This window comes from Aphelocoma coerulescens, chromosome 22 (assembly GCF_041296385.1).
Source record: "Aphelocoma coerulescens isolate FSJ_1873_10779 chromosome 22, UR_Acoe_1.0, whole genome shotgun sequence".
NCBI lineage: Eukaryota > Metazoa > Chordata > Aves > Passeriformes > Corvidae > Aphelocoma > Aphelocoma coerulescens.
Genome location: NC_091035.1, coordinates 747,472 through 775,320, shown reverse-complemented (window position 1 = coordinate 775,320; position 27,849 = coordinate 747,472). Strand labels below are relative to the sequence as shown.

General features: G+C 50.3%; 1 protein-coding gene across 1 annotated transcript; it reads left to right on the top strand.

Moving 5' to 3' along the window:
• The first annotated feature begins 357 nt into the window (after positions 1-357).
• On the top strand, positions 358-27,849 carry LOC138121609 (uncharacterized). The gene is made up of 43 exons (XM_069035302.1): positions 358-542; positions 1,712-1,778; positions 2,371-2,423; positions 2,858-3,005; positions 3,226-3,336; positions 3,709-3,847; positions 4,684-4,766; positions 5,238-5,414; positions 5,635-5,745; positions 6,246-6,384; positions 7,219-7,301; positions 7,778-7,954; positions 8,175-8,285; positions 8,786-8,924; positions 9,762-9,844; positions 10,316-10,492; positions 10,713-10,823; positions 11,324-11,462; positions 12,296-12,378; positions 12,850-13,026; positions 13,247-13,357; positions 13,858-13,996; positions 14,831-14,913; positions 15,390-15,566; positions 15,787-15,897; positions 16,398-16,536; positions 17,371-17,453; positions 17,930-18,106; positions 18,327-18,437; positions 18,938-19,076; positions 19,911-19,993; positions 20,473-20,649; positions 20,870-20,980; positions 21,481-21,619; positions 22,454-22,536; positions 23,011-23,187; positions 23,408-23,518; positions 24,019-24,157; positions 24,982-25,073; positions 25,530-25,670; positions 25,889-25,999; positions 27,020-27,158; positions 27,761-27,849. Exons 1-43 carry the CDS (start codon positions 358-360, stop codon positions 27,847-27,849), a joined length of 5,355 nt encoding a protein of 1,784 aa, XP_068891403.1.

The window sequence follows — 27,849 nt, the reverse complement described above, 5'->3', positions numbered from 1 at the left end:
AAGTATTCAAAACCTCCCTCTTAAGTATTTCCTGTGTCAATAAGTATTTATATCACTTCAGAAAATAAACTGTTGCTACCTAAAATAACAAAGAGACCTCCACAGACTTACCCATATGTATGCAACATTTCAGCTTGAACTGGAGTTAAAGCTGGCCAGAACTGTGGGGGATGATAATTTTTTTTTTTTTTTCAAATGTATCAGTGGCAAAATGTCCAGCCCATAGTTGGATAAACACATCACACAATAGGTGAACAACTGGCTCAGTGGCTGGGCACAAAGGTCTGTAGTGAATGGGGTGATATCATGCTGGCACTGGTCACTAGTGGGGTTCCACAGGGCTCCATCCTTGGCGCCATGCTTTTCAAGACCTTAATAAATTACTTGGGTGCAGGACTGGAAGGCATGCTGAGCAAGTTTGCAGATGATACAAAATGGGGAGGAGCAGTTGACTCCCTCAAAGTCAGGGAGGCCCTGCAGAGGGACCTCAATAAATTAGAGGGGTGGTCCATCACCAACCATATGAAGTTCAACAAGACAAAGTGCCGGATTCTGCACCTGGGATGGGGTAACCCTGGATATACATGCAGAATGAAGAAATGAGATGATGGAAAGCAGTGCTGCACCAGGGGACCTGGGTGTCCTGGTCAACGGAAAGTTGAATATGAGTCAGCACTGCCCTGGCAGGCAGGAGGGACATATGTGTCCTGGGGGGCATCAGGCACAGCATCACCAACCGGTCAAGGGAGGGGATTGTTCCACTCTGCTCTGCACTGGGGTGGCCTCACCTTGAACATTTTGTGCAGTTTTGATCACTGCAATATAAGAAAGATATTAAGCTATTAGAGAACCTCCAAAGGAGCGCAGCAAAGATGGTGAAAGGTCTTGAGGGGAAGCCATGTGAGGAGCAGCTGAGGACACTTGGTGTGTTCAGCAGGAAGAGACTGAGGGGAGATGTCATTGCAGTTAAAACTTTTTTGTGAGGGAAAGAGGAGGGGCAGACACTGATCTCTTGTCTTGGTGACCAGTGACAGGACCCGAGAAAATAATGTGAAATTGTGTCAGGGGTGGTTTAGGTTGGATATAAAAGAAAGGTTCTTCACCCAAAGGGTGGTTGGGAGCTGGAACAGGTTCCCCAGAAAAGTGGTCACAGCACCAATCCTGATGGAGCTCAAGGAGTGTTTGGACAATGCTCCCAGGTACAGGGCAGGACTCCTGGGGATTGTTCTTGTGCAGGCCCAGGAGTTGGACTCGATCCTCTTGGGTCCTCTCTGATTCTGAGATTCTTGTAAAACAGTTTTCAGTGGCTGTGTTGTACATGGAACATGTATTTTGGTGGGTGCTATGGTTACAAAGAACATAGAGTGCATTTTTGAAAGTGCAGAGGTTTTTATTTATTCAGACTAATTAAAAGCGGGTTTTTTGTTTGTTTAAAGTCCTAGGATATCTCTGATTGTAAGTTTGACGCGACGTTTCAGAAGTAATTAGTACATGTCAGAAAGTTACTATAAAGCACATTTAATTTTTTACTAGAAATGGAGCCTTATCTGATAATTATTAGGTCAAAATTTGCAGAAGTACAATCCCCATATTTATCAAGTAGTTACAACAGGAAATAATTTACAGTGACATGTAGCAGGAATACAAATGGCAAAATAATTTTATTGCAACATTCAGCCCTTCCACACCTAATTCTGAAAACATATAAAAGGTGGGAGGTTCACATTGCTCTTTCTACCTGCAGGAGCGTCAGCTCTGCAGTCAGGATGAATCTCCCTGTAAGTATGCATGCTTTTCTTCCTTATAAACTGAAACTTTGATCCAAACCCATTCCTTTATCCCTCAGAAGTGCTTCTGCCTCTCTAGAGCACAAAGGCTTTCTCTGGGGACATTTTGCTCCTCCAGAATGAGCAGCTCAGCCCCTGTTCCCCAAAGGAGCTGAGGAGGTAAGGATCTTTTCACGGCTTGCCTGTACACCATTCAGAAAGCAGGAAGCCTAATCCATGCCCATCATTGTCAATGCTTTTGCACAACTGGAGCACTGCACTAGTGGATCAATCCCTTCCCTGTAATGCCAGAGCACAAGAAATGGAAAAGCTTTCTCCTCACTCTTGTAAAATACCTGTGTGTGCCTGCACAGGTCTGAGAAACAACTGCAGATTCAGCTCTTGAAAGAGCAAGTGGGAAATGTGTCCCCTTTGCAGCACCCTGGGGTAAAGCAAGGGTGACTCCCTTTTAGGGCACTGTTGCAATGCCAGGATGAAAGGAGGACCCTTAAACATCACATTAGGAAAAGGGAAGGAGGATTCTCATGACCAGATTTGTCAGCCAGAGCTGCAATTACACTTTTGTATTTGATTTTCATTGCAGATTTTGACTGCGGTCCTTCTTGGACTTGTCCTGACTCCAGCCCTTGCTGATTACGTGAGTACAGTGACCAATTTCCACATGAATGGCTGCTCTTTCTATGTTCCCCACTTCATGAGATCTCCTTGTTTCTTTCTCCAGCCCTTTGGAGGAAACATATTAAAATCTTCTTTGACAGATGAAACTCTGGCAATCTCTGTGGGGTAGAACTTATTCTAGCCTAGCAAAAATTTTTATAAAAATTTTAAGAGATCACTGACAAGTTTGAAATCTAAAAATCTCTTATTTTTTAATTGATTCTCAGCAAAAAATTGAAAGCCAGTAAATCATACTTGGGGTAACATCCAAGGTCCCCATCACTAGTGGCTAATCCCAGATTGTGACAGCACTTACCAGCGAGCAGCACTTTAGGGATTTTAGCAGGGATTTTCTAAAACTTTGGGGACATCACTGACTCCCTTCAAACACTAAACATCTTCTTTCCCTTGGCTTTTCAGTCTCAGCAGACGGATAACAACTGCCATGTCTCTGGCGGTTGTGTTTTCCAAAATCTGACCCTCAGCAGTCTAACACGTGTGGTGGTTATCCAGCAAAGGAGTGAAAAATTTTCATGGAAAACCATCTGGAACTACAACACGGTGAGTGGTGGGGGGCTGCTCATTCACAAAGCGGACGAGGAGACTGGCTCCTGGTAGAGCTGGGACCAGGAATGGGGCCTATTTCCTTGTTCTGACCATCCTGAGTCCATGATTTTTGGTAGCAACTCTCGACCATTCATTCCTGTTTGAAGAAAGAGTTTTCTACAATCCGAAGGGTTGGAAAACTGAATTGCAAATAGTCAATAACTTGATTTTGCAGGGCATCATTGCAACCAAATTGATGCAAGAGAGAACTTGCTACATTTCCATCATGAACAGAAATGAGATGCCTAGCTTTGAAACTCTAGACCAGCTGGCTTCACAAAAAACGGTAAGATTTAAAATCAGAATAGCCGAAAATATTTTACGGTAGTTGATGTTCATTCTGTGTCTGAGACAGTGCTATTTTCCAAAATTTCTTAACCGATAGGTAAGGGAAAAAAAAATTAGTGGTGACATTTTCGGTTATATTTCAGGTACACCATTTCAAACCTTTAAAAAATTACAAAATCATCATTCACATGCCTTTCGTGCAGGTTCAGCATGTTGAGTCAAAGGGGCCCGAGGGGACTAAGGGGGGGTCCCTGAAGGCAGTTGGGACTCAAACACCCAGCCCCGAGACCTCATTCCAGACCTAGGCATAGGCCTAGAAGGAACCAAATCCCAGCACTAAGCTTGCTCAATGCTAGTATTTGATCTTTAGAACCAGATCAGTTTTGGAAGACCTAACAAGCACATCACCTTTGTCGCCAATGGATTGGTCAACAACCTCAGGTCTTACGGAGCAGACGTCTTCTCTATGTGCAGCGGACTCACCACCTACATAGCTTACGAAGTTCACGGTGAGTGCAAGCATGGGAATTGTGTCTCTAAGTGACCTGGCATTTGTTTCCCTTAGGGAATGACCAAGGCACAATTGCTGTTCTTGCACCTTGAGTGGGAAAGAAACCAAGGGCTGCAGCAGTTGCTCAAAGGGTTCGGCATCCCCGCAGATCAGGACTGCAACCGGGTGGTGTCACAGCTGCCATATCTGACCCAAAACAAGCTCTTACAGGTCCTTTCCGGGAACCTTGAGGAGGTTTAAATTTGGACCCAGAGTTTTGGCCCACATTGAGCTCCTTGTATTGCCCAGGCAGAGAAAAAGGGTTGCCCTAAGAACTGCTGTCCTTCAGCTCAGAGCTTGCTGACGAGTGGGATCCAGGCAGCCACCAAACCCCGCTGCTTCACAACGCTAAGCCAAGCGGCTTCGATCCCTCGAGGTTTCTCTCAGGGCCAACGGTCGCATTCCCCAGGGCTTTAATGACCTGCACTTGGCAGGATTCTTCCAGAACGTCACAGCCCATATGCCTGGGCCCGTGAACTGCCAGCAGCCTCACCGTGTAATGCCCAGCCATCGGGATTCCCAGGAGCGAGTGCCATAGAGCCCCGATTTCTGCACGGGAAATCCCAAAGGGGTTTCAAGAGCACGTCTTTGTGGGCATTCCTTGCTGAGCCACACAGCTGGTGCTCTTTGGCCTCTCCAAGGGAATCTGTCCCTCGTACAGCTCAAACATTCCGAGTGCAGCAATCCTTCAGAACCTGGCTGGCACACCTGAGAAGCACCAGCACCCTCCTGTAGACAGGCAGCCAAGGTCTTTCAGCTCATGGGGTTTTGTCTTTTCTTTTCTAGCTTTCCAAGGACCCCAGGTGAACTCGGGATCATGCATTACCCTCCATGTCCTTAGTGTTGTGGATCTGAAGTACTGCAATGGCAATGGGCAGGTGAGAAAACCTTAGTCCTTACCTTTCTTGAACCAAATGGGGGGGGGGGGCTCCAGAGCTGCTGCCCAAAGCCAAGCCTGATGCCCTTCTGGCCTGGCATCTCCTCTTTCGAGAGCTTCCTGCTCGAGGCTGCAGATGCTGAAACAGAGCAGTGGGTCAGCAGAGGTTTCCATCCAAGACCTTGAGCCTGGATTGACTGTGGCCAGTGGTCTTGCATGCATCAACCTCCGAAGGCACCAGATGACAGCTGTCAGATGCAGCAATGATTCACTGAATGCTTGAAAAGAATTCTTCGGGCCTTTGCCCAACATCACAGCCTTGATTCTGGGTACTTTTGAAAAGAATGAGGCCAGTACTTGCACTGTCCTGGGGCCAGCACTTCTTCTGTTGTAGTAGGGATTTTTCTGAAGCTTTGGGGACATCACTGTCTCCCTTCAAAGGCCAAACGTCTTCTTTCCCTTGGCTTTTCAGTCTCAGCAGATTCCCGGCATCCCAGGCAACATCCCAGGCAACATCCCAGGCAACAACACGCAAGTCATCATTGGTGGCCAGTCCCAAATTGTGACCATCAACCGGCAATGGCATGTGGCAATCATTGAGCAAAAGAGCATCAGCGGGTCCTGGAAAACCATCTGGAACTACAACACGGTGAGTGGCAGGGGGGCTGCTCGTTCACAAAGCGGACGAGGAGACTGGCTCCTGGTACAGCTGGGCCCAGGAACGGGGCTTGTTTCTGTATTCTGACCGTCTTGAGTCCGTGATTGTTGGTAGCTACCCTGGGCATTCGCTCCTGTTTGAATAACGGGTTTTGTCCAATCCCAAGGGTTGAAAGAGTGAAGTGCGAGTTCTCAATAACTTGCTTTTACAGGGCGTCATTGCAACCAAAGTCACGCAACAGAACGCCTGCTACATTTCCATCATGAACAGAAGTGAGATGCCCAGCTTCAATAATCTGGCCCGCCTGGCACAAGAGAGCAGGGTAAGATTCCCGAGGAATAGCAGTGTCCTGACCCTGAAGTTCATTGGGCTGTTTCTTCATGTGGTTTTATCTTCTGGAGAGAATGAGGTTTTCACAAGTGGCAGGATTTTCTTTCTCTCAACAGTAGTGGGGCTAGAGAATTCTTCATAGGAATCCTTTGCTGAAAGAAAACAGGGGCTGCACCATTCCTTCCCTCAGCTCTGCTTTTTCTGAGAACCTTGAGCTCCGCACGTTTCTGACAAACCCTTTCTCTGAGAAGCCCTTCAAGGGCCCCAATTCTCTTACATGCCAAGACCTCAAAGTCCCTCACAGACTATTCAGTACCAAACTGCATTGGTCAGCTCAGAACTTTGCATTGCTGCTGCACTTGGCCCGACTCACTTTTCCTATGGGGCACAGGAGAGCGTCTCCCTCTTCCCCAGCCTTTCCCCTAGGGAATAGGCCGAGCAGGAACCAGATCCCGGCACTGAGCTTGCTCAGTGCTGCTATTTGATCTTTAGAACCAGATCGGTTTTGGAAGACCTACCAAGCACATCACCTTTGTCGCCAATGGATTGGTCAACAACCTCAGGTCATACGGAGCAGACGTCTTCTCTATGTGCAGCGGACTCACCACCTACACGGCTTACGAAGTTCACGGTGAGTGCAAGCATGGGAATTGTGTCTCCAAGTGACCTGGCATTTGTTTCCCTTAGGGAATGACCAAGGCACAATTGCTGTTCTTGCACCTTGAGTGGGAAAGAAACCAAGGGCTGCAGCAGTTGCTCAAAGGGTTCGGCATCTCCGCAGATCAGGACTGCAACCGGGTGGTGTCACAGCTGCCATATCTGACCCAAAACAAGCTCTTACAGGTCTTTTCCGGGAACCTTGAGGAGGTTTAAATTTGGACCCAGAGTTTTGGCCCACATTGAGCTCCTTGTATTGCCCAGGCAGAGAAAAAGGGTTGCCCTAAGAACTGCTGTCCTTCAGCTCAGAGCTTGCTGACGAGTGGGATCCAGGCAGCCACCAAACCCCGCTGCTTCACAACGCTAAGCCAAGCGGCTTCGATCCCTCGAGGTTTCTCTCAGGGCCAACGGTCGCATTCCCCAGGGCTTTAATGACCTGCACTTGGTAGGATTCTTCCAGAACGTCACAGCCCATATGCCTGGGCCCGTGAACTGCCAGCAGCCTCACCGTGTTAATGCCCAGCCATCGGGATTCCCAGGAGCGAGTGCCATAGAGCCCCGATTTCTGCACGGGAAATCCCAAAGGGGTTTCAAGAGCACGTCTTTGTGGGCATTCCTTGCTGAGCCACACAGCTGGTGCTCTTTGGCCTCTCCAAGGGAATCTGTCCCTCGTACAGCTCAAACATTCCGAGTGCAGCAATCCTTCAGAACCTGGCTGGCTCTGAGCAGCACCAGCACCCTCCTGTAGACAGGCAGCCAAGGTCTTTCAGCTCATGGGGTTTTGTCTTTTCTTTTCTAGCTTTCCAAGGATCCCAGGTGAACTTGGGATCATGCATTACCCTCCATGTCCTTAGTGTTGTGGATCTGAAGTACTGCAATGGCAATGGGCAGGTGAGAAAAGCTTAGTCCTTACCTTTCTTGAACCAAATGGGGGGGGGGGGGGGGGCTCCAGAGCTGCTGCCCAAAGCCAAGCCTGATGCCCTTCTGGCCTGGCATCTCCTCTTCCGAGAGCTTCCTGCTCGAGGCTGCAGATGCTGAAACAGAGCAGTGGGTCAGCAGAGGTTTCCATCCAAGACCTTGAGCCTGGATTGACTGTGGCCAGTGGTCTTGCATGCATCAACCTCCGAAGGCACCAGATGACAGCTGTCAGATGCAGCAATGATTCACTGAATGCTTGAAAAGAATTCTTCGGGCCTTTGCCCAACGCCACAGCCTTGATTCTGGGTCCTTTTGAAAAGAATGAGGCCAGTACTTGCACTGTCCTGGGGCCAGCACTTCTTCTGTTGTAGTAGGGATTTTTCTGAAGCTTTGGGGACATCACTGTCTCCCTTCAAAGGCCAAACGTCTTCTTTCCCTTGGCTTTTCAGTCTCAGCAGATTCCCGGCATCCCAGGCAACATCCCAGGCAACATCCCAGGCAACAACACGCAAGTCATCATTGGTGGCCAGTCCCAAATTGTGACCATCAACCGGCAATGGCATGTGGCAATCATTGAGCAAAAGAGCATCAGCGGGTCCTGGAAAACCATCTGGAACTACAACACGGTGAGTGGCAGGGGGGCTGCTCGTTCACAAAGCGGACGAGGAGACTGGCTCCTGGTACAGCTGGGCCCAGGAACGGGGCTTGTTTCTGTATTCTGACCGTCTTGAGTCCGTGATTGTTGGTAGCTACCCTGGGCATTCGCTCCTGTTTGAATAACGGGTTTTGTCCAATCCCAAGGGTTGAAAGAGTGAAGTGCGAGTTCTCAATAACTTGCTTTTACAGGGCGTCATTGCAACCAAAGTCACGCAACAGAACGCCTGCTACATTTCCATCATGAACAGAAGTGAGATGCCCAGCTTCAATAATCTGGCCCGCCTGGCACAAGAGAGCAGGGTAAGATTCCCGAGGAATAGCAGTGTCCTGACCCTGAAGTTCATTGGGCTGTTTCTTCATGTGGTTTTATCTTCTGGAGAGAATGAGGTTTTCACAAGTGGCAGGATTTTCTTTCTCTCAACAGTAGTGGGGCTAGAGAATTCTTCATAGGAATCCTTTGCTGAAAGAAAACAGGGGCTGCACCATTCCTTCCCTCAGCTCCGCTTTTTCTGAGAACCTTGAGCTCCGCACGTTTCTGACAAACCCTTTCTCTGAGAAGCCCTTCAAGGGCCCCAATTCTCTTACATGCCAAGACCTCAAAGTCCCTCACAGACTATTCAGTACCAAACTGCATTGGTCAGCTCAGAACTTTGCATTGCTGCTGCACTTGGCCCGACTCACTTTTCCTATGGGGCACAGGAGAGCGTCTCCCTCTTCCCCAGCCTTTCCCCTAGGGAATAGGCCGAGCAGGAACCAGATCCCGGCACTGAGCTTGCTCAGTGCTGCTATTTGATCTTTAGAACCAGATCGGTTTTGGAAGACCTACCAAGCACATCACCTTTGTCGCCAATGGATTGGTCAACAACCTCAGGTCTTACGGAGCAGACGTCTTCTCTATGTGCAGCGGACTCACCACCTACACGGCTTACGAAGTTCACGGTGAGTGCAAGCATGGGAATTGTGTCTCCAAGTGACCTGGCATTTGTTTCCCTTAGGGAATGACCAAGGCACAATTGCTGTTCTTGCACCTTGAGTGGGAAAGAAACCAAGGGCTGCAGCAGTTGCTCAAAGGGTTCGGCATCTCCGCAGATCAGGACTGCAACCGGGTGGTGTCACAGCTGCCATATCTGACCCAAAACAAGCTCTTACAGGTCCTTTCCGGGAACCTTGAGGAGGTTTAAATTTGGACCCAGAGTTTTGGCCCACATTGAGCTCCTTGTATTGCCCAGGCAGAGAAAAAGAGTTGCCCTAAGAACTGCTGTCCTTCAGCTCAGAGCTTGCTGACGAGTGGGATCCAGGCAGCCACCAAACCCCGCTGCTTCACAACGCTAAGCCAAGCGGCTTCGATCCCTCGAGGTTTCTCTCAGGGCCAACGGTCGCATTCCCCAGGGCTTTAATGACCTGCACTTGGTAGGACTCTTCCAGAACGTCACAGCCCATATGCCTGGGCCCGTGAACTGCCAGCAGCCTCACCGTGTTAATGCCCAGCCATCGGGATTCCCAGGAGCGAGTGCCATAGAGCCCCGATTTCTGCACGGGAAATCCCAAAGGGGTTTCAAGAGCACGTCTTTGTGGGCATTCCTTGCTGAGCCACACAGCTGGTGCTCTTTGGCCTCTCCAAGGGAATCTGTCCCTCGTACAGCTCAAACATTCCGAGTGCAGCAATCCTTCAGAACCTGGCTGGCACACCTGAGAAGCACCAGCACCCTCCTGTAGACAGGCAGCCAAGGTCTTTCAGCTCATGGGGTTTTGTCTTTTCTTTTCTAGCTTTCCAAGGATCCCAGGTGAACTTGGGATCATGCATTACCCTCCATGTCCTTAGTGTTGTGGATCTGAAGTACTGCAATGGCAATGGGCAGGTGAGAAAAGCTTAGTCCTTACCTTTCTTGAACCAAATGGGGGGGGGGGGCTCCAGAGCTGCTGCCCAAAGCCAAGCCTGATGCCCTTCTGGCCTGGCATCTCCTCTTCCGAGAGCTTCCTGCTCGAGGCTGCAGATGCTGAAACAGAGCAGTGGGTCAGCAGAGGTTTCCATCCAAGACCTTGAGCCTGGATTGACTGTGGCCAGTGGTCTTGCATGCATCAACCTCCGAAGGCACCAGATGACAGCTGTCAGATGCAGCAATGATTCACTGAATGCTTGAAAAGAATTCTTCGGGCCTTTGCCCAACGCCACAGCCTTGATTCTGGGTCCTTTTGAAAAGAATGAGGCCAGTACTTGCACTGTCCTGGGGCCAGCACTTCTTCTGTTGTAGTAGGGATTTTTCTGAAGCTTTGGGGACATCACTGTCTCCCTTCAAAGGCCAAACGTCTTCTTTCCCTTGGCTTTTCAGTCTCAGCAGATTCCCGGCATCCCAGGCAACATCCCAGGCAACATCCCAGGCAACAACACGCAAGTCATCATTGGTGGCCAGTCCCAAATTGTGACCATCAACCGGCAATGGCATGTGGCAATCATTGAGCAAAAGAGCATCAGCGGGTCCTGGAAAACCATCTGGAACTACAACACGGTGAGTGGCAGGGGGGCTGCTCGTTCACAAAGCGGACGAGGAGACTGGCTCCTGGTACAGCTGGGCCCAGGAACGGGGCTTGTTTCTGTATTCTGACCGTCTTGAGTCCGTGATTGTTGGTAGCTACCCTGGGCATTCGCTCCTGTTTGAATAACGGGTTTTGTCCAATCCCAAGGGTTGAAAGAGTGAAGTGCGAGTTCTCAATAACTTGCTTTTACAGGGCGTCATTGCAACCAAAGTCACGCAACAGAACGCCTGCTACATTTCCATCATGAACAGAAGTGAGATGCCCAGCTTCAATAATCTGGCCCGCCTGGCACAAGAGAGCAGGGTAAGATTCCCGAGGAATAGCAGTGTCCTGACCCTGAAGTTCATTGGGCTGTTTCTTCATGTGGTTTTATCTTCTGGAGAGAATGAGGTTTTCACAAGTGGCAGGATTTTCTTTCTCTCAACAGTAGTGGGGCTAGAGAATTCTTCATAGGAATCCTTTGCTGAAAGAAAACAGGGGCTGCACCATTCCTTCCCTCAGCTCCGCTTTTTCTGAGAACCTTGAGCTCCGCACGTTTCTGACAAACCCTTTCTCTGAGAAGCCCTTCAAGGGCCCCAATTCTCTTACATGCCAAGACCTCAAAGTCCCTCACAGACTATTCAGTACCAAACTGCATTGGTCAGCTCAGAACTTTGCATTGCTGCTGCACTTGGCCCGACTCACTTTTCCTATGGGGCACAGGAGAGCGTCTCCCTCTTCCCCAGCCTTTCCCCTAGGGAATAGGCCGAGCAGGAACCAGATCCCGGCACTGAGCTTGCTCAGTGCTGCTATTTGATCTTTAGAACCAGATCGGTTTTGGAAGACCTACCAAGCAGATCACCTTTGTCGCCAATGGATTGGTCAACAACCTCAGGTCTTACGGAGCAGACGTCTTCTCTATGTGCAGCGGACTCACCACCTACACGGCTTACGAAGTTCACGGTGAGTGCAAGCATGGGAATTGTGTCTCCAAGTGACCTGGCATTTGTTTCCCTTAGGGAATGACCAAGGCACAATTGCTGTTCTTGCACCTTGAGTGGGAAAGAAACCAAGGGCTGCAGCAGTTGCTCAAAGGGTTCGGCATCTCCGCAGATCAGGACTGCAACCGGGTGGTGTCACAGCTGCCATATCTGACCCAAAACAAGCTCTTACAGGTCCTTTCCGGGAACCTTGAGGAGGTTTAAATTTGGACCCAGAGTTTTGGCCCACATTGAGCTCCTTGTATTGCCCAGGCAGAGAAAAAGGGTTGCCCTAAGAACTGCTGTCCTTCAGCTCAGAGCTTGCTGACGAGTGGGATCCAGGCAGCCACCAAACCCCGCTGCTTCACAACGCTAAGCCAAGCGGCTTCGATCCCTCGAGGTTTCTCTCAGGGCCAACGGTCGCATTCCCCAGGGCTTTAATGACCTGCACTTGGTAGGACTCTTCCAGAACGTCACAGCCCATATGCCTGGGCCCGTGAACTGCCAGCAGCCTCACCGTGTAATGCCCAGCCATCGGGATTCCCAGGAGCGAGTGCCATAGAGCCCCGATTTCTGCACGGGAAATCCCAAAGGGGTTTCAAGAGCACGTCTTTGTGGGCATTCCTTGCTGAGCCACACAGCTGGTGCTCTTTGGCCTCTCCAAGGGAATCTGTCCCTCGTACAGCTCAAACATTCCGAGTGCAGCAATCCTTCAGAACCTGGCTGGCCCGGAGCAGCACCAGCACCCTCCTGTAGACAGGCAGCCAAGGTCTTTCAGCTCATGGGGTTTTGTCTTTTCTTTTCTAGCTTTCCAAGGACCCCAGGTGAACTTGGGATCATGCATTACCCTCCATGTCCTTAGTGTTGTGGATCTGAAGTACTGCAATGGCAATGGGCAGGTGAGAAAAGCTTAGTCCTTACCTTTCTTGAACCAAATGGGGGGGGGGGGCTCCAGAGCTGCTGCCCAAAGCCAAGCCTGATGCCCTTCTGGCCTGGCATCTCCTCTTCCGAGAGCTTCCTGCTCGAGGCTGCAGATGCTGAAACAGAGCAGTGGGTCAGCAGAGGTTTCCATCCAAGACCTTGAGCCTGGATTGACTGTGGCCAGTGGTCTTGCATGCATCAACCTCCGAAGGCACCAGATGACAGCTGTCAGATGCAGCAATGATTCACTGAATGCTTGAAAAGAATTCTTCGGGCCTTTGCCCAACGCCACAGCCTTGATTCTGGGTCCTTTTGAAAAGAATGAGGCCAGTACTTGCACTGTCCTGGGGCCAGCACTTCTTCTGTTGTAGTAGGGATTTTTCTGAAGCTTTGGGGACATCACTGTCTCCCTTCAAAGGCCAAACGTCTTCTTTCCCTTGGCTTTTCAGTCTCAGCAGATTCCCGGCATCCCAGGCAACATCCCAGGCAACATCCCAGGCAACAACACGCAAGTCATCATTGGTGGCCAGTCCCAAATTGTGACCATCAACCGGCAATGGCATGTGGCAATCATTGAGCAAAACAGCATCAGCGGGTCCTGGAAAACCATCTGGAACTACAACACGGTGAGTGGCAGGGGGGCTGCTCGTTCACAAAGCGGACGAGGAGACTGGCTCCTGGTACAGCTGGGCCCAGGAACGGGGCTTGTTTCTGTATTCTGACCGTCTTGAGTCCGTGATTGTTGGTAGCTACCCTGGGCATTCGCTCCTGTTTGAATAACGGGTTTTGTCCAATCCCAAGGGTTGAAAGAGTGAAGTGCGAGTTCTCAATAACTTGCTTTTACAGGGCGTCATTGCAACCAAAGTCACGCAACAGAACGCCTGCTACATTTCCATCATGAACAGAAGTGAGATGCCCAGCTTCAATAATCTGGCCCGCCTGGCACAAGAGAGCAGGGTAAGATTCCCGAGGAATAGCAGTGTCCTGACCCTGAAGTTCATTGGGCTGTTTCTTCATGTGGTTTTATCTTCTGGAGAGAATGAGGTTTTCACAAGTGGCAGGATTTTCTTTCTCTCAACAGTAGTGGGGCTAGAGAATTCTTCATAGGAATCCTTTGCTGAAAGAAAACAGGGGCTGCACCATTCCTTCCCTCAGCTCCGCTTTTTCTGAGAACCTTGAGCTCCGCACGTTTCTGACAAACCCTTTCTCTGAGAAGCCCTTCAAGGGCCCCAATTCTCTTACATGCCAAGACCTCAAAGTCCCTCACAGACTATTCAGTACCAAACTGCATTGGTCAGCTCAGAACTTTGCATTGCTGCTGCACTTGGCCCGACTCACTTTTCCTATGGGGCACAGGAGAGCGTCTCCCTCTTCCCCAGCCTTTCCCCTAGGGAATAGGCCGAGCAGGAACCAGATCCCGGCACTGAGCTTGCTCAGTGCTGCTATTTGATCTTTAGAACCAGATCGGTTTTGGAAGACCTACCAAGCAGATCACCTTTGTCGCCAATGGATTGGTCAACAACCTCAGGTCTTACGGAGCAGACGTCTTCTCTATGTGCAGCGGACTCACCACCTACACGGCTTACGAAGTTCACGGTGAGTGCAAGCATGGGAATTGTGTCTCCAAGTGACCTGGCATTTGTTTCCCTTAGGGAATGACCAAGGCACAATTGCTGTTCTTGCACCTTGAGTGGGAAAGAAACCAAGGGCTGCAGCAGTTGCTCAAAGGGTTCGGCATCTCCGCAGATCAGGACTGCAACCGGGTGGTGTCACAGCTGCCATATCTGACCCAAAACAAGCTCTTACAGGTCCTTTCCGGGAACCTTGAGGAGGTTTAAATTTGGACCCAGAGTTTTGGCCCACATTGAGCTCCTTGTATTGCCCAGGCAGAGAAAAAGGGTTGCCCTAAGAACTGCTGTCCTTCAGCTCAGAGCTTGCTGACGAGTGGGATCCAGGCAGCCACCAAACCCCGCTGCTTCACAACGCTAAGCCAAGCGGCTTCGATCCCTCGAGGTTTCTCTCAGGGCCAACGGTCGCATTCCCCAGGGCTTTAATGACCTGCACTTGGTAGGATTCTTCCAGAACGTCACAGCCCATATGCCTGGGCCCGTGAACTGCCAGCAGCCTCACCGTGTTAATGCCCAGCCATCGGGATTCCCAGGAGCGAGTGCCATAGAGCCCCGATTTCTGCACGGGAAATCCCAAAGGGGTTTCAAGAGCACGTCTTTGTGGGCATTCCTTGCTGAGCCACAGAGCTGGTGCTCTTTGGCCTCTCCAAGGGAATCTGTCCCTCGTACAGCTCAAACATTCCGAGTGCAGCAATCCTTCAGAACCTGGCTGGCTCTGAGCAGCACCAGCACCCTCCTGTAGACAGGCAGCCAAGGTCTTTCAGCTCATGGGGTTTTGTCTTTTCTTTTCTAGCTTTCCAAGGACCCCAGGTGAACTTGGGATCATGCATTACCCTCCATGTCCTTAGTGTTGTGGATCTGAAGTACTGCAATGGCAATGGGCAGGTGAGAAAAGCTTAGTCCTTACCTTTCTTGAACCAAATGGGGGGGGGGGGGGGGGCTCCAGAGCTGCTGCCCAAAGCCAAGCCTGATGCCCTTCTGGCCTGGTATCTCCTCTTTCGAGAGCTTCCTGCTCGAGGCTGCAGATGCTGAAACAGAGCAGTGGGTCAGCAGAGGTTTCCATCCAAGACCTTGAGCCTGGATTGACTGTGGCCAGTGGTCTTGCATGCATCAACCTCCGAAGGCACCAGATGACAGCTGTCAGATGCAGCAATGATTCACTGAATGCTTGAAAAGAATTCTTCGGGCCTTTGCCCAACGCCACAGCCTTGATTCTGGGTCCTTTTGAAAAGAATGAGGCCAGTACTTGCACTGTCCTGGGGCCAGCACTTCTTCTGTTGTAGTAGGGATTTTTCTGAAGCTTTGGGGACATCACTGTCTCCCTTCAAAGGCCAAACGTCTTCTTTCCCTTGGCTTTTCAGTCTCAGCAGATTCCCGGCATCCCAGGCAACATCCCAGGCAACATCCCAGGCAACAACACGCAAGTCATCATTGGTGGCCAGTCCCAAATTGTGACCATCAACCGGCAATGGCATGTGGCAATCATTGAGCAAAACAGCATCAGCGGGTCCTGGAAAACCATCTGGAACTACAACACGGTGAGTGGCAGGGGGGCTGCTCGTTCACAAAGCGGACGAGGAGACTGGCTCCTGGTACAGCTGGGCCCAGGAACGGGGCTTGTTTCTGTATTCTGACCGTCTTGAGTCCGTGATTGTTGGTAGCTACCCTGGGCATTCGCTCCTGTTTGAATAACGGGTTTTGTCCAATCCCAAGGGTTGAAAGAGTGAAGTGCGAGTTCTCAATAACTTGCTTTTACAGGGCGTCATTGCAACCAAAGTCACGCAACAGAACACCTGCTACATTTCCATCATGAACAGAAGTGAGATGCCCAGCTTCAATAATCTGGCCCGCCTGGCACAAGAGAGCAGGGTAAGATTCCCGAGGAATAGCAGTGTCCTGACCCTGAAGTTCATTGGGCTGTTTCTTCATGTGGTTTTATCTTCTGGAGAGAATGAGGTTTTCACAAGTGGCAGGATTTTCTTTCTCTCAACAGTAGTGGGGCTAGAGAATTCTTCATAGGAATCCTTTGCTGAAAGAAAACAGGGGCTGCACCATTCCTTCCCTCAGCTCCGCTTTTTCTGAGAACCTTGAGCTCCGCACGTTTCTGACAAACCCTTTCTCTGAGAAGCCCTTCAAGGGCCCCAATTCTCTTACATGCCAAGACCTCAAAGTCCCTCACAGACTATTCAGTACCAAACTGCATTGGTCAGCTCAGAACTTTGCATTGCTGCTGCACTTGGCCCGACTCACTTTTCCTATGGGGCACAGGAGAGCGTCTCCCTCTTCCCCAGCCTTTCCCCTAGGGAATAGGCCGAGCAGGAACCAGATCCCGGCACTGAGCTTGCTCAGTGCTGCTATTTGATCTTTAGAACCAGATCGGTTTTGGAAGACCTACCAAGCACATCACCTTTGTCGCCAATGGATTGGTCAACAACCTCAGGTCTTACGGAGCAGACGTCTTCTCTATGTGCAGCGGACTCACCACCTACACGGCTTACGAAGTTCACGGTGAGTGCAAGCATGGGAATTGTGTCTCCAAGTGACCTGGCATTTGTTTCCCTTAGGGAATGACCAAGGCACAATTGCTGTTCTTGCACCTTGAGTGGGAAAGAAACCAAGGGCTGCAGCAGTTGCTCAAAGGGTTCGGCATCTCCGCAGATCAGGACTGCAACCGGGTGGTGTCACAGCTGCCATATCTGACCCAAAACAAGCTCTTACAGGTCCTTTCCGGGAACCTTGAGGAGGTTTAAATTTGGACCCAGAGTTTTGGCCCACATTGAGCTCCTTGTATTGCCCAGGCAGAGAAAAAGAGTTGCCCTAAGAACTGCTGTCCTTCAGCTCAGAGCTTGCTGACGAGTGGGATCCAGGCAGCCACCAAACCCCGCTGCTTCACAACGCTAAGCCAAGCGGCTTCGATCCCTCGAGGTTTCTCTCAGGGCCAACGGTCGCATTCCCCAGGGCTTTAATGACCTGCACTTGGTAGGATTCTTCCAGAACGTCACAGCCCATATGCCTGGGCCCGTGAACTGCCAGCAGCCTCACCGTGTTAATGCCCAGCCATCGGGATTCCCAGGAGCGAGTGCCATAGAGCCCCGATTTCTGCACGGGAAATCCCAAAGGGGTTTCAAGAGCACGTCTTTGTGGGCATTCCTTGCTGAGCCACAGAGCTGGTGCTCTTTGGCCTCTCCAAGGGAATCTGTCCCTCGTACAGCTCAAACATTCCGAGTGCAGCAATCCTTCAGAACCTGGCTGGCTCTGAGCAGCACCAGCACCCTCCTGTAGACAGGCAGCCAAGGTCTTTCAGCTCATGGGGTTTTGTCTTTTCTTTTCTAGCTTTCCAAGGATCCCAGGTGAACTTGGGATCATGCATTACCCTCCATGTCCTGAGAGTTGTGGATCTGAAGTACTGCAATGGCAATGGGCAGGTGAGAAAAGCTTAGTCCTTACCTTTCTTGAACCAAATGGGGGGGGGGGGGGGGGCTCCAGAGCTGCTGCCCAAAGCCAAGCCTGATGCCCTTCTGGCCTGGCATCTCCTCTTTCGAGAGCTTCCTGCTCGAGGCTGCAGATGCTGAAACAGAGCAGTGGGTCAGCAGAGGTTTCCATCCAAGACCTTGAGCCTGGATTGACTGTGGCCAGTGGTCTTGCATGCATCAACCTCCGAAGGCACCAGATGACAGCTGTCAGATGCAGCAATGATTCACTGAATGCTTGAAAAGAATTCTTCGGGCCTTTGCCCAACGCCACAGCCTTGATTCTGGGTCCTTTTGAAAAGAATGAGGCCAGTACTTGCACTGTCCTGGGGCCAGCACTTCTTCTGTTGTAGTAGGGATTTTTCTGAAGCTTTGGGGACATCGCTGTCTCCCTTCAAAGGCCAAACGTCTTCTTTCCCTTGGCTTTTCAGTCTCAGCAGATTCCCGGCATCCCAGGCAACATCCCAGGCAACATCCCAGGCAACAACACGCAAGTCATCATTGGTGGCCAGTCCCAAATTGTGACCATCAACCGGCAATGGCATGTGGCAATCATTGAGCAAAACAGCATCAGCGGGTCCTGGAAAACCATCTGGAACTACAACACGGTGAGTGGCAGGGGGGCTGCTCGTTCACAAAGCGGACGAGGAGACTGGCTCCTGGTACAGCTGGGCCCAGGAACGGGGCTTGTTTCTGTATTCTGACCGTCTTGAGTCCGTGATTGTTGGTAGCTACCCTGGGCATTCGCTCCTGTTTGAATAACGGGTTTTGTCCAATCCCAAGGGTTGAAAGAGTGAAGTGCGAGTTCTCAATAACTTGCTTTTACAGGGCGTCATTGCAACCAAAGTCACGCAACAGAACACCTGCTACATTTCCATCATGAACAGAAGTGAGATGCCCAGCTTCAATAATCTGGCCCGCCTGGCACAAGAGAGCAGGGTAAGATTCCCGAGGAATAGCAGTGTCCTGACCCTGAAGTTCATTGGGCTGTTTCTTCATGTGGTTTTATCTTCTGGAGAGAATGAGGTTTTCACAAGTGGCAGGATTTTCTTTCTCTCAACAGTAGTGGGGCTAGAGAATTCTTCATAGGAATCCTTTGCTGAAAGAAAACAGGGGCTGCACCATTCCTTCCCTCAGCTCCGCTTTTTCTGAGAACCTTGAGCTCCGCACGTTTCTGACAAACCCTTTCTCTGAGAAGCCCTTCAAGGGCCCCAATTCTCTTACATGCCAAGACCTCAAAGTCCCTCACAGACTATTCAGTACCAAACTGCATTGGTCAGCTCAGAACTTTGCATTGCTGCTGCACTTGGCCCGACTCACTTTTCCTATGGGGCACAGGAGAGCGTCTCCCTCTTCCCCAGCCTTTCCCCTAGGGAATAGGCCGAGCAGGAACCAGATCCCGGCACTGAGCTTGCTCAGTGCTGCTATTTGATCTTTAGAACCAGATCGGTTTTGGAAGACCTACCAAGCACATCACCTTTGTCGCCAATGGATTGGTCAACAACCTCAGGTCTTACGGAGCAGACGTCTTCTCTATGTGCAGCGGACTCACCACCTACACGGCTTACGAAGTTCACGGTGAGTGCAAGCATGGGAATTGTGTCTCCAAGTGACCTGGCATTTGTTTCCCTTAGGGAATGACCAAGGCACAATTGCTGTTCTTGCACCTTGAGTGGGAAAGAAACCAAGGGCTGCAGCAGTTGCTCAAAGGGTTCGGCATCTCCGCAGATCAGGACTGCAACCGGGTGGTGTCACAGCTGCCATATCTGACCCAAAACAAGCTCTTACAGGTCCTTTCCGGGAACCTTGAGGAGGTTTAAATTTGGACCCAGAGTTTTGGCCCACATTGAGCTCCTTGTATTGCCCAGGCAGAGAAAAAGAGTTGCCCTAAGAACTGCTGTCCTTCAGCTCAGAGCTTGCTGACGAGTGGGATCCAGGCAGCCACCAAACCCCGCTGCTTCACAACGCTAAGCCAAGCGGCTTCGATCCCTCGAGGTTTCTCTCAGGGCCAACGGTCGCATTCCCCAGGGCTTTAATGACCTGCACTTGGTAGGATTCTTCCAGAACGTCACAGCCCATATGCCTGGGCCCGTGAACTGCCAGCAGCCTCACCGTGTTAATGCCCAGCCATCGGGATTCCCAGGAGCGAGTGCCATAGAGCCCCGATTTCTGCACGGGAAATCCCAAAGGGGTTTCAAGAGCACGTCTTTGTGGGCATTCCTTGCTGAGCCACACAGCTGGTGCTCTTTGGCCTCTCCAAGGGAATCTGTCCCTCGTACAGCTCAAACATTCCGAGTGCAGCAATCCTTCAGAACCTGGCTGGCTCTGAGCAGCACCAGCACCCTCCTGTAGACAGGCAGCCAAGGTCTTTCAGCTCATGGGGTTTTGTCTTTTCTTTTCTAGCTTTCCAAGGATCCCAGGTGAACTTGGGATCATGCATTACCCTCCATGTCCTTAGTGTTGTGGATCTGAAGTACTGCAATGGCAATGGGCAGGTGAGAAAAGCTTAGTCCTTACCTTTCTTGAACCAAATGGGGGGGGGGGGGGGGGGGGCTCCAGAGCTGCTGCCCAAAGCCAAGCCTGATGCCCTTCTGGCCTGGCATCTCCTCTTTCGAGAGCTTCCTGCTCGAGGCTGCAGATGCTGAAACAGAGCAGTGGGTCAGCAGAGGTTTCCATCCAAGACCTTGAGCCTGGATTGACTGTGGCCAGTGGTCTTGCATGCATCAACCTCCGAAGGCACCAGATGACAGCTGTCAGATGCAGCAATGATTCACTGAATGCTTGAAAAGAATTCTTCGGGCCTTTGCCCAACGCCACAGCCTTGATTCTGGGTCCTTTTGAAAAGAATGAGGCCAGTACTTGCACTGTCCTGGGGCCAGCACTTCTTCTGTTGTAGTAGGGATTTTTCTGAAGCTTTGGGGACATCACTGTCTCCCTTCAAAGGCCAAACGTCTTCTTTCCCTTGGCTTTTCAGTCTCAGCAGATTCCCGGCATCCCAGGCAACATCCCAGGCAACATCCCAGGCAACAACACGCAAGTCATCATTGGTGGCCAGTCCCAAATTGTGACCATCAACCGGCAATGGCATGTGGCAATCATTGAGCAAAACAGCATCAGCGGGTCCTGGAAAACCATCTGGAACTACAACACGGTGAGTGGCAGGGGGGCTGCTCGTTCACAAAGCGGACGAGGAGACTGGCTCCTGGTACAGCTGGGCCCAGGAACGGGGCTTGTTTCTGTATTCTGACCGTCTTGAGTCCGTGATTGTTGGTAGCTACCCTGGGCATTCGCTCCTGTTTGAATAACGGGTTTTGTCCAATCCCAAGGGTTGAAAGAGTGAAGTGCGAGTTCTCAATAACTTGCTTTTACAGGGCGTCATTGCAACCAAAGTCACGCAACAGAACGCCTGCTACATTTCCATCATGAACAGAAGTGAGATGCCCAGCTTCAATAATCTGGCCCGCCTGGCACAAGAGAGCAGGGTAAGATTCCCGAGGAATAGCAGTGTCCTGACCCTGAAGTTCATTGGGCTGTTTCTTCATGTGGTTTTATCTTCTGGAGAGAATGAGGTTTTCACAAGTGGCAGGATTTTCTTTCTCTCAACAGTAGTGGGGCTAGAGAATTCTTCATAGGAATCCTTTGCTGAAAGAAAACAGGGGCTGCACCATTCCTTCCCTCAGCTCCGCTTTTTCTGAGAACCTTGAGCTCCGCACGTTTCTGACAAACCCTTTCTCTGAGAAGCCCTTCAAGGGCCCCAATTCTCTTACATGCCAAGACCTCAAAGTCCCTCACAGACTATTCAGTACCAAACTGCATTGGTCAGCTCAGAACTTTGCATTGCTGCTGCACTTGGCCCGACTCACTTTTCCTATGGGGCACAGGAGAGCGTCTCCCTCTTCCCCAGCCTTTCCCCTAGGGAATAGGCCGAGCAGGAACCAGATCCCGGCACTGAGCTTGCTCAGTGCTGCTATTTGATCTTTAGAACCAGATCGGTTTTGGAAGACCTACCAAGCACATCACCTTTGTCGCCAATGGATTGGTCAACAACCTCAGGTCTTACGGAGCAGACGTCTTCTCTATGTGCAGCGGACTCACCACCTACACGGCTTACGAAGTTCACGGTGAGTGCAAGCATGGGAATTGTGTCTCCAAGTGACCTGGCATTTGTTTCCCTTAGGGAATGACCAAGGCACAATTGCTGTTCTTGCACCTTGAGTGGGAAAGAAACCAAGGGCTGCAGCAGTTGCTCAAAGGGTTCGGCATCTCCGCAGATCAGGACTGCAACCGGGTGGTGTCACAGCTGCCATATCTGACCCAAAACAAGCTCTTACAGGTCCTTTCCGGGAACCTTGAGGAGGTTTAAATTTGGACCCAGAGTTTTGGCCCACATTGAGCTCCTTGTATTGCCCAGGCAGAGAAAAAGGGTTGCCCTAAGAACTGCTGTCCTTCAGCTCAGAGCTTGCTGACGAGTGGGATCCAGGCAGCCACCAAACCCCGCTGCTTCACAACGCTAAGCCAAGCGGCTTCGATCCCTCGAGGTTTCTCTCAGGGCCAACGGTCGCATTCCCCAGGGCTTTAATGACCTGCACTTGGTAGGATTCTTCCAGAACGTCACAGCCCATATGCCTGGGCCCGTGAACTGCCAGCAGCCTCACCGTGTTAATGCCCAGCCATCGGGATTCCCAGGAGCGAGTGCCATAGAGCCCCGATTTCTGCACGGGAAATCCCAAAGGGGTTTCAAGAGCACGTCTTTGTGGGCATTCCTTGCTGAGCCACAGAGCTGGTGCTCTTTGGCCTCTCCAAGGGAATCTGTCCCTCGTACAGCTCAAACATTCCGAGTGCAGCAATCCTTCAGAACCTGGCTGGCTCTGAGCAGCACCAGCACCCTCCTGTAGACAGGCAGCCAAGGTCTTTCAGCTCATGGGGTTTTGTCTTTTCTTTTCTAGCTTTCCAAGGATCCCAGGTGAACTTGGGATCATGCATTACCCTCCATGTCCTGAGAGTTGTGGATCTGAAGTACTGCAATGGCAATGGGCAGGTGAGAAAAGCTTAGTCCTTACCTTTCTTGAACCACATGGGGGGGGGGGGGGGCTCCAGAGCTGCTGCCCAAAGCCAAGCCTGATGCCCTTCTGGCCTGGCATCTCCTCTTTCGAGAGCTTCCTGCTCGAGGCTGCAGATGCTGAAACAGAGCAGTGGGTCAGCAGAGGTTTCCATCCAAGACCTTGAGCCTGGATTGACTGTGGCCAGTGGTCTTGCATGCATCAACCTCCGAAGGCACCAGATGACAGCTGTCAGATGCAGCAATGATTCACTGAATGCTTGAAAAGAATTCTTCGGGCCTTTGCCCAACGCCACAGCCTTGATTCTGGGTCCTTTTGAAAAGAATGAGGCCAGTACTTGCACTGTCCTGGGGCCAGCACTTCTTCTGTTGTAGTAGGGATTTTTCTGAAGCTTTGGGGACATCGCTGTCTCCCTTCAAAGGCCAAACGTCTTCTTTCCCTTGGCTTTTCAGTCTCAGCAGATTCCCGGCATCCCAGGCAACATCCCAGGCAACATCCCAGGCAACAACACGCAAGTCATCATTGGTGGCCAGTCCCAAATTGTGACCATCAACCGGCAATGGCATGTGGCAATCATTGAGCAAAAGAGCATCAGCGGGTCCTGGAAAACCATCTGGAACTACAACACGGTGAGTGGCAGGGGGGCTGCTCGTTCACAAAGCGGACGAGGAGACTGGCTCCTGGTACAGCTGGGCCCAGGAACGGGGCTTGTTTCTGTATTCTGACCGTCTTGAGTCCGTGATTGTTGGTAGCTACCCTGGGCATTCGCTCCTGTTTGAATAACGGGTTTTGTCCAATCCCAAGGGTTGAAAGAGTGAAGTGCGAGTTCTCAATAACTTGCTTTTACAGGGCGTCATTGCAACCAAAGTCACGCAACAGAACGCCTGCTACATTTCCATCATGAACAGAAGTGAGATGCCCAGCTTCAATAATCTGGCCCGCCTGGCACAAGAGAGCAGGGTAAGATTCCCGAGGAATAGCAGTGTCCTGACCCTGAAGTTCATTGGGCTGTTTCTTCATGTGGTTTTATCTTCTGGAGAGAATGAGGTTTTCACAAGTGGCAGGATTTTCTTTCTCTCAACAGTAGTGGGGCTAGAGAATTCTTCATAGGAATCCTTTGCTGAAAGAAAACAGGGGCTGCACCATTCCTTCCCTCAGCTCCGCTTTTTCTGAGAACCTTGAGCTCCGCACGTTTCTGACAAACCCTTTCTCTGAGAAGCCCTTCAAGGGCCCCAATTCTCTTACATGCCAAGACCTCAAAGTCCCTCACAGACTATTCAGTACCAAACTGCATTGGTCAGCTCAGAACTTTGCATTGCTGCTGCACTTGGCCCGACTCACTTTTCCTATGGGGCACAGGAGAGCGTCTCCCTCTTCCCCAGCCTTTCCCCTAGGGAATAGGCCGAGCAGGAACCAGATCCCGGCACTGAGCTTGCTCAGTGCTGCTATTTGATCTTTAGAACCAGATCGGTTTTGGAAGACCTACCAAGCACATCACCTTTGTCGCCAATGGATTGGTCAACAACCTCAGGTCTTACGGAGCAGACGTCTTCTCTATGTGCAGCGGACTCACCACCTACACGGCTTACGAAGTTCACGGTGAGTGCAAGCATGGGAATTGTGTCTCCAAGTGACCTGGCATTTGTTTCCCTTAGGGAATGACCAAGGCACAATTGCTGTTCTTGCACCTTGAGTGGGAAAGAAACCAAGGGCTGCAGCAGTTGCTCAAAGGGTTCGGCATCTCCGCAGATCAGGACTGCAACCGGGTGGTGTCACAGCTGCCATATCTGACCCAAAACAAGCTCTTACAGGTCCTTTCCGGGAACCTTGAGGAGGTTTAAATTTGGACCCAGAGTTTTGGCCCACATTGAGCTCCTTGTATTGCCCAGGCAGAGAAAAAGAGTTGCCCTAAGAACTGCTGTCCTTCAGCTCAGAGCTTGCTGACGAGTGGGATCCAGGCAGCCACCAAACCCCGCTGCTTCACAACGCTAAGCCAAGCGGCTTCGATCCCTCGAGGTTTCTCTCAGGGCCAACGGTCGCATTCCCCAGGGCTTTAATGACCTGCACTTGGTAGAATTCTTCCAGAACGTCACAGCCCATATGCCTGGGCCCGTGAACTGCCAGCAGCCTCACCGTGTAATGCCCAGCCATCGGGATTCCCAGGAGCGAGTGCCATAGAGCCCCGATTTCTGCACGGGAAATCCCAAAGGGGTTTCAAGAGCACGTCTTTGTGGGCATTCCTTGCTGAGCCACACAGCTGGTGCTCTTTGGCCTCTCCAAGGGAATCTGTCCCTCGTACAGCTCAAACATTCCTAGGGCAGCAATCCTTCAGAACCTGGCTGGCTCTGAGCAGCACCAGCACCCTCCTGTAGACAGGCAGCCAAGGTCTTTCAGCTCATGGGGTTTTGTCTTTTCTTTTCTAGCTTTCCAAGGACCCCAGGTGAACTTGGGATCATGCATTACCCTCCATGTCCTTAGTGTTGTGGATCTGAAGTACTGCAATGGCAATGGGCAGGTGAGAAAAGCTTAGTCCTTACCTTTCTTGAACCACATGGGGGGGGGGGCTCCAGAGCTGCTGCCCAAAGCCAAGCCTGATGCCCTTCTGGCCTGGCATCTCCTCCTTCGAGAGCTTCCTGCTCGAGGCTGCAGATGCTGAAACAGAGCAGTGGGTCAGCAGAGGTTTCCATCCAAGACCTTGAGCCTGGATTGATTGTGGCCAGTGGTCCTTCACGCATCAACCTCCGAAGGCACCAGATGCAGCAATGATTCACTAAATGCTTGAAAAGAATTCTTCAGGCCTTTGCCCAACACCACAGCCTTGATTCTGGGTCCTTTTGAAAAGAATGAGGCCTTTACTTGCACTGTCCTGGGGCCAGCACTACTTCTGTTGTAGTAGGGATTTTTCTGAAGCTTTGGGGACATCACTGTCTCCCTTCAAAGGCCAAATGTCTTCTTTCCCTTGGCTTTTCAGTCTCAGCAGACGGATAACAGCTGCCATTTCTCTGGCGGTGGTATTTTCCAAAATCTGACCCTCAGCAGTCTAACACGTGTGGTGGTTATCCAGCAAAGCAGCGAACAATTTTCATGGAAAACCATCTGGAACTACAACACGGTGAGTGGCAGGGGGGCTGCTTGTTCACAAAGCGGACGAGGAGACTGGCTCCTGGTACAGCTGGGCCCAGGAACGGGCCTTGTTTCTGTATTCTGACCATTCTGAGTCCATGATTTGAGGTCAAAACTCTCTGCATTTGTCCCTTTTTTTATCCAGATTTTATCCCCTCTTTTTCAGTGACAATCCGAACTGTGTGCTTTAATAACTTTATTTTACAGGGCATCGTTGCAACCAAAGTGGTGCAAGAGAGAACTTGCTACATTTCTACCATGAACAAAAATGAGATGCCGAGCTTTGATGCTCTCGTCAGATTGGCTTCAGAGAATAGGGTAAGAGGCACAGTCAGCAGTTGCTTGGAATATTGTACTGTATTTGATATTCATTTTTTTGTGTGAAACACTTCTTTTTTCAAAACCCTCTTAACCAACTGCTTAATTCAAAGCCTTTTTAATGGCTATTTCCATTGATATTTTCAGTAATATTTTTCAGGTACATCATTGGACAGCTTTCAAAACTTACCATATCCTCGTTGGGTCGCCTTTAGTGCAGGTTAATCATGTTGAATCCAAGTCCCAGATTAGCTAGATTATTTTCACAATGATTTACATCATTATTTCGATTGACTTTTTATACTAACTTAGTAACCAAGAGTTTAGATTCTGTGCTCAGTACATTTCATAAAGTCCCATTCACAAAGTGTAGAAAATCTAATAAGGGAAGAAAAAGTGTTTTAGTTTTCTTGAATAATATTTTAGTAAGCTTTCAATCTTTTTGAAGAAAACTATGCACCATGTTTCTTTAGTTCAGCTGACCAAATTAGCACAGACATCATAAAAATGATCTCAGCATTCAGCATATTCACCTTTGCTAAACACTGGCTTCCCTTGAAATCTGAGAACTGAGTCCTTAAAAAAATCCAAAGTTTAAATAGCAGGAAGACCTGTAGGGCAGAAAGAAATCAGGAAGACACTTCTGCCGCCGGCCTTCCAGCCGATAGCCCGAGTGCCTCTGAGGGCCGAGGGCAGGGACTGAGCAAATGCTTTGCGAGGAGCCGAGCACTGGCTACACAGAGCGGCCGCACTCCTCTTCTCCTCTTCAGCGCCTTCCTTGCGCTGCCACTTCCCCTCGGGCTCCCTGCACCTTGACTCCCTTAGAACGAGCTCTGCCTTTGCAGCTGCCTTCAAGGCTTGCTAGTGCTCCCACAGGCCCCCAGGGGATTGAAAGGTGTCCCTGAAGGCAGTTGGGACTCAAATACCCAGCCCCGAGTCCTCATTCCAGACCTAGGAATAGGCCTAGCAGGAACCAGATCCCAGCACTGAGCTTGCTCAATGCTGGTATTTGATCTTTAGAACCAGATCGGTTTTGGAAGACCTACCAAGCACATCACCTTTGTCGCCAATGGATTGGTCAACAACCTCAGGTCTTATGGAGCAGACGTCTTCTCTATGTGCAGCGGACTCACCACCTACATGGCTTACGAAGTTCACGGTGAGTGCAAGCATGGGAATTGTGTCTCTAAGTGACCTGGCATTTGTTTCTCTTGGGGCATGATTAAAGTACAATTGCTGTTCTTGCACCTTGAGATTGACAGAAACTAAGCAACAGACATGCATCCTTGTAGAAGAGCAGGCACTGTTATGGAGATGTGTATAAATCTGCTGAGATGCTGCCAGTTTCTTAATCATAGAAGTTTTTTTATTGAGGTCAAAAACTGTATTTGTTTGAAATATATTCAAATAATTCTTTTACTCTGAGCAGTTAATCCTGAAGCACCATCAAAGTATTCTGAGCCTTTCTCCAAGCTGATTGTCTCCTACCCTCTTTGGGAAAACACTCTACAGCTGAGGCTCCAAATGTTGCATTCTGGCATAGCAGCATTTCTACCTCACTGCATGCTTTGCTTTAAACTTGCTTTTAAGCTGAAAGGGCTCAATGTGATTGAAAAGGCGAGTGCAATGTGCCAGGTATTAAGGGCTGTCAACAGACAGCTGCACAGAGCACTCAACAGCATCTAAGCCAGTGCCTCTCCTTTTTTTCTTCTTTTTTTTCTTCTTTTTTTTTCTTTTTTCTTTTTAATGTTGTTTGTATAGGACCCCAACTGAATCAGGGATCGTGTGTTTCACTTGATGTCCTCAAACTCGTGGATCTGAATTATTGTGGTGGTAGTATCAAGGCCTGA

Excerpts from the sequence above, each read along its gene's own strand:
- LOC138121609 (XM_069035302.1), top strand. The coding sequence starts at position 358 with ATGCTTTTCAAGACCTTAATAAATTACTTGGGTGCAGGACTGGAAGGC. Across the intron at positions 5,746-6,245 it reads GCCTGGCACAAGAGAGCAGG|AACCAGATCGGTTTTGGAAG; the intron begins GTAAGATTCCCG and ends TTTGATCTTTAG. Across the intron at positions 22,537-23,010 it reads ACTGCAATGGCAATGGGCAG|TCTCAGCAGATTCCCGGCAT; the intron begins GTGAGAAAAGCT and ends TTGGCTTTTCAG.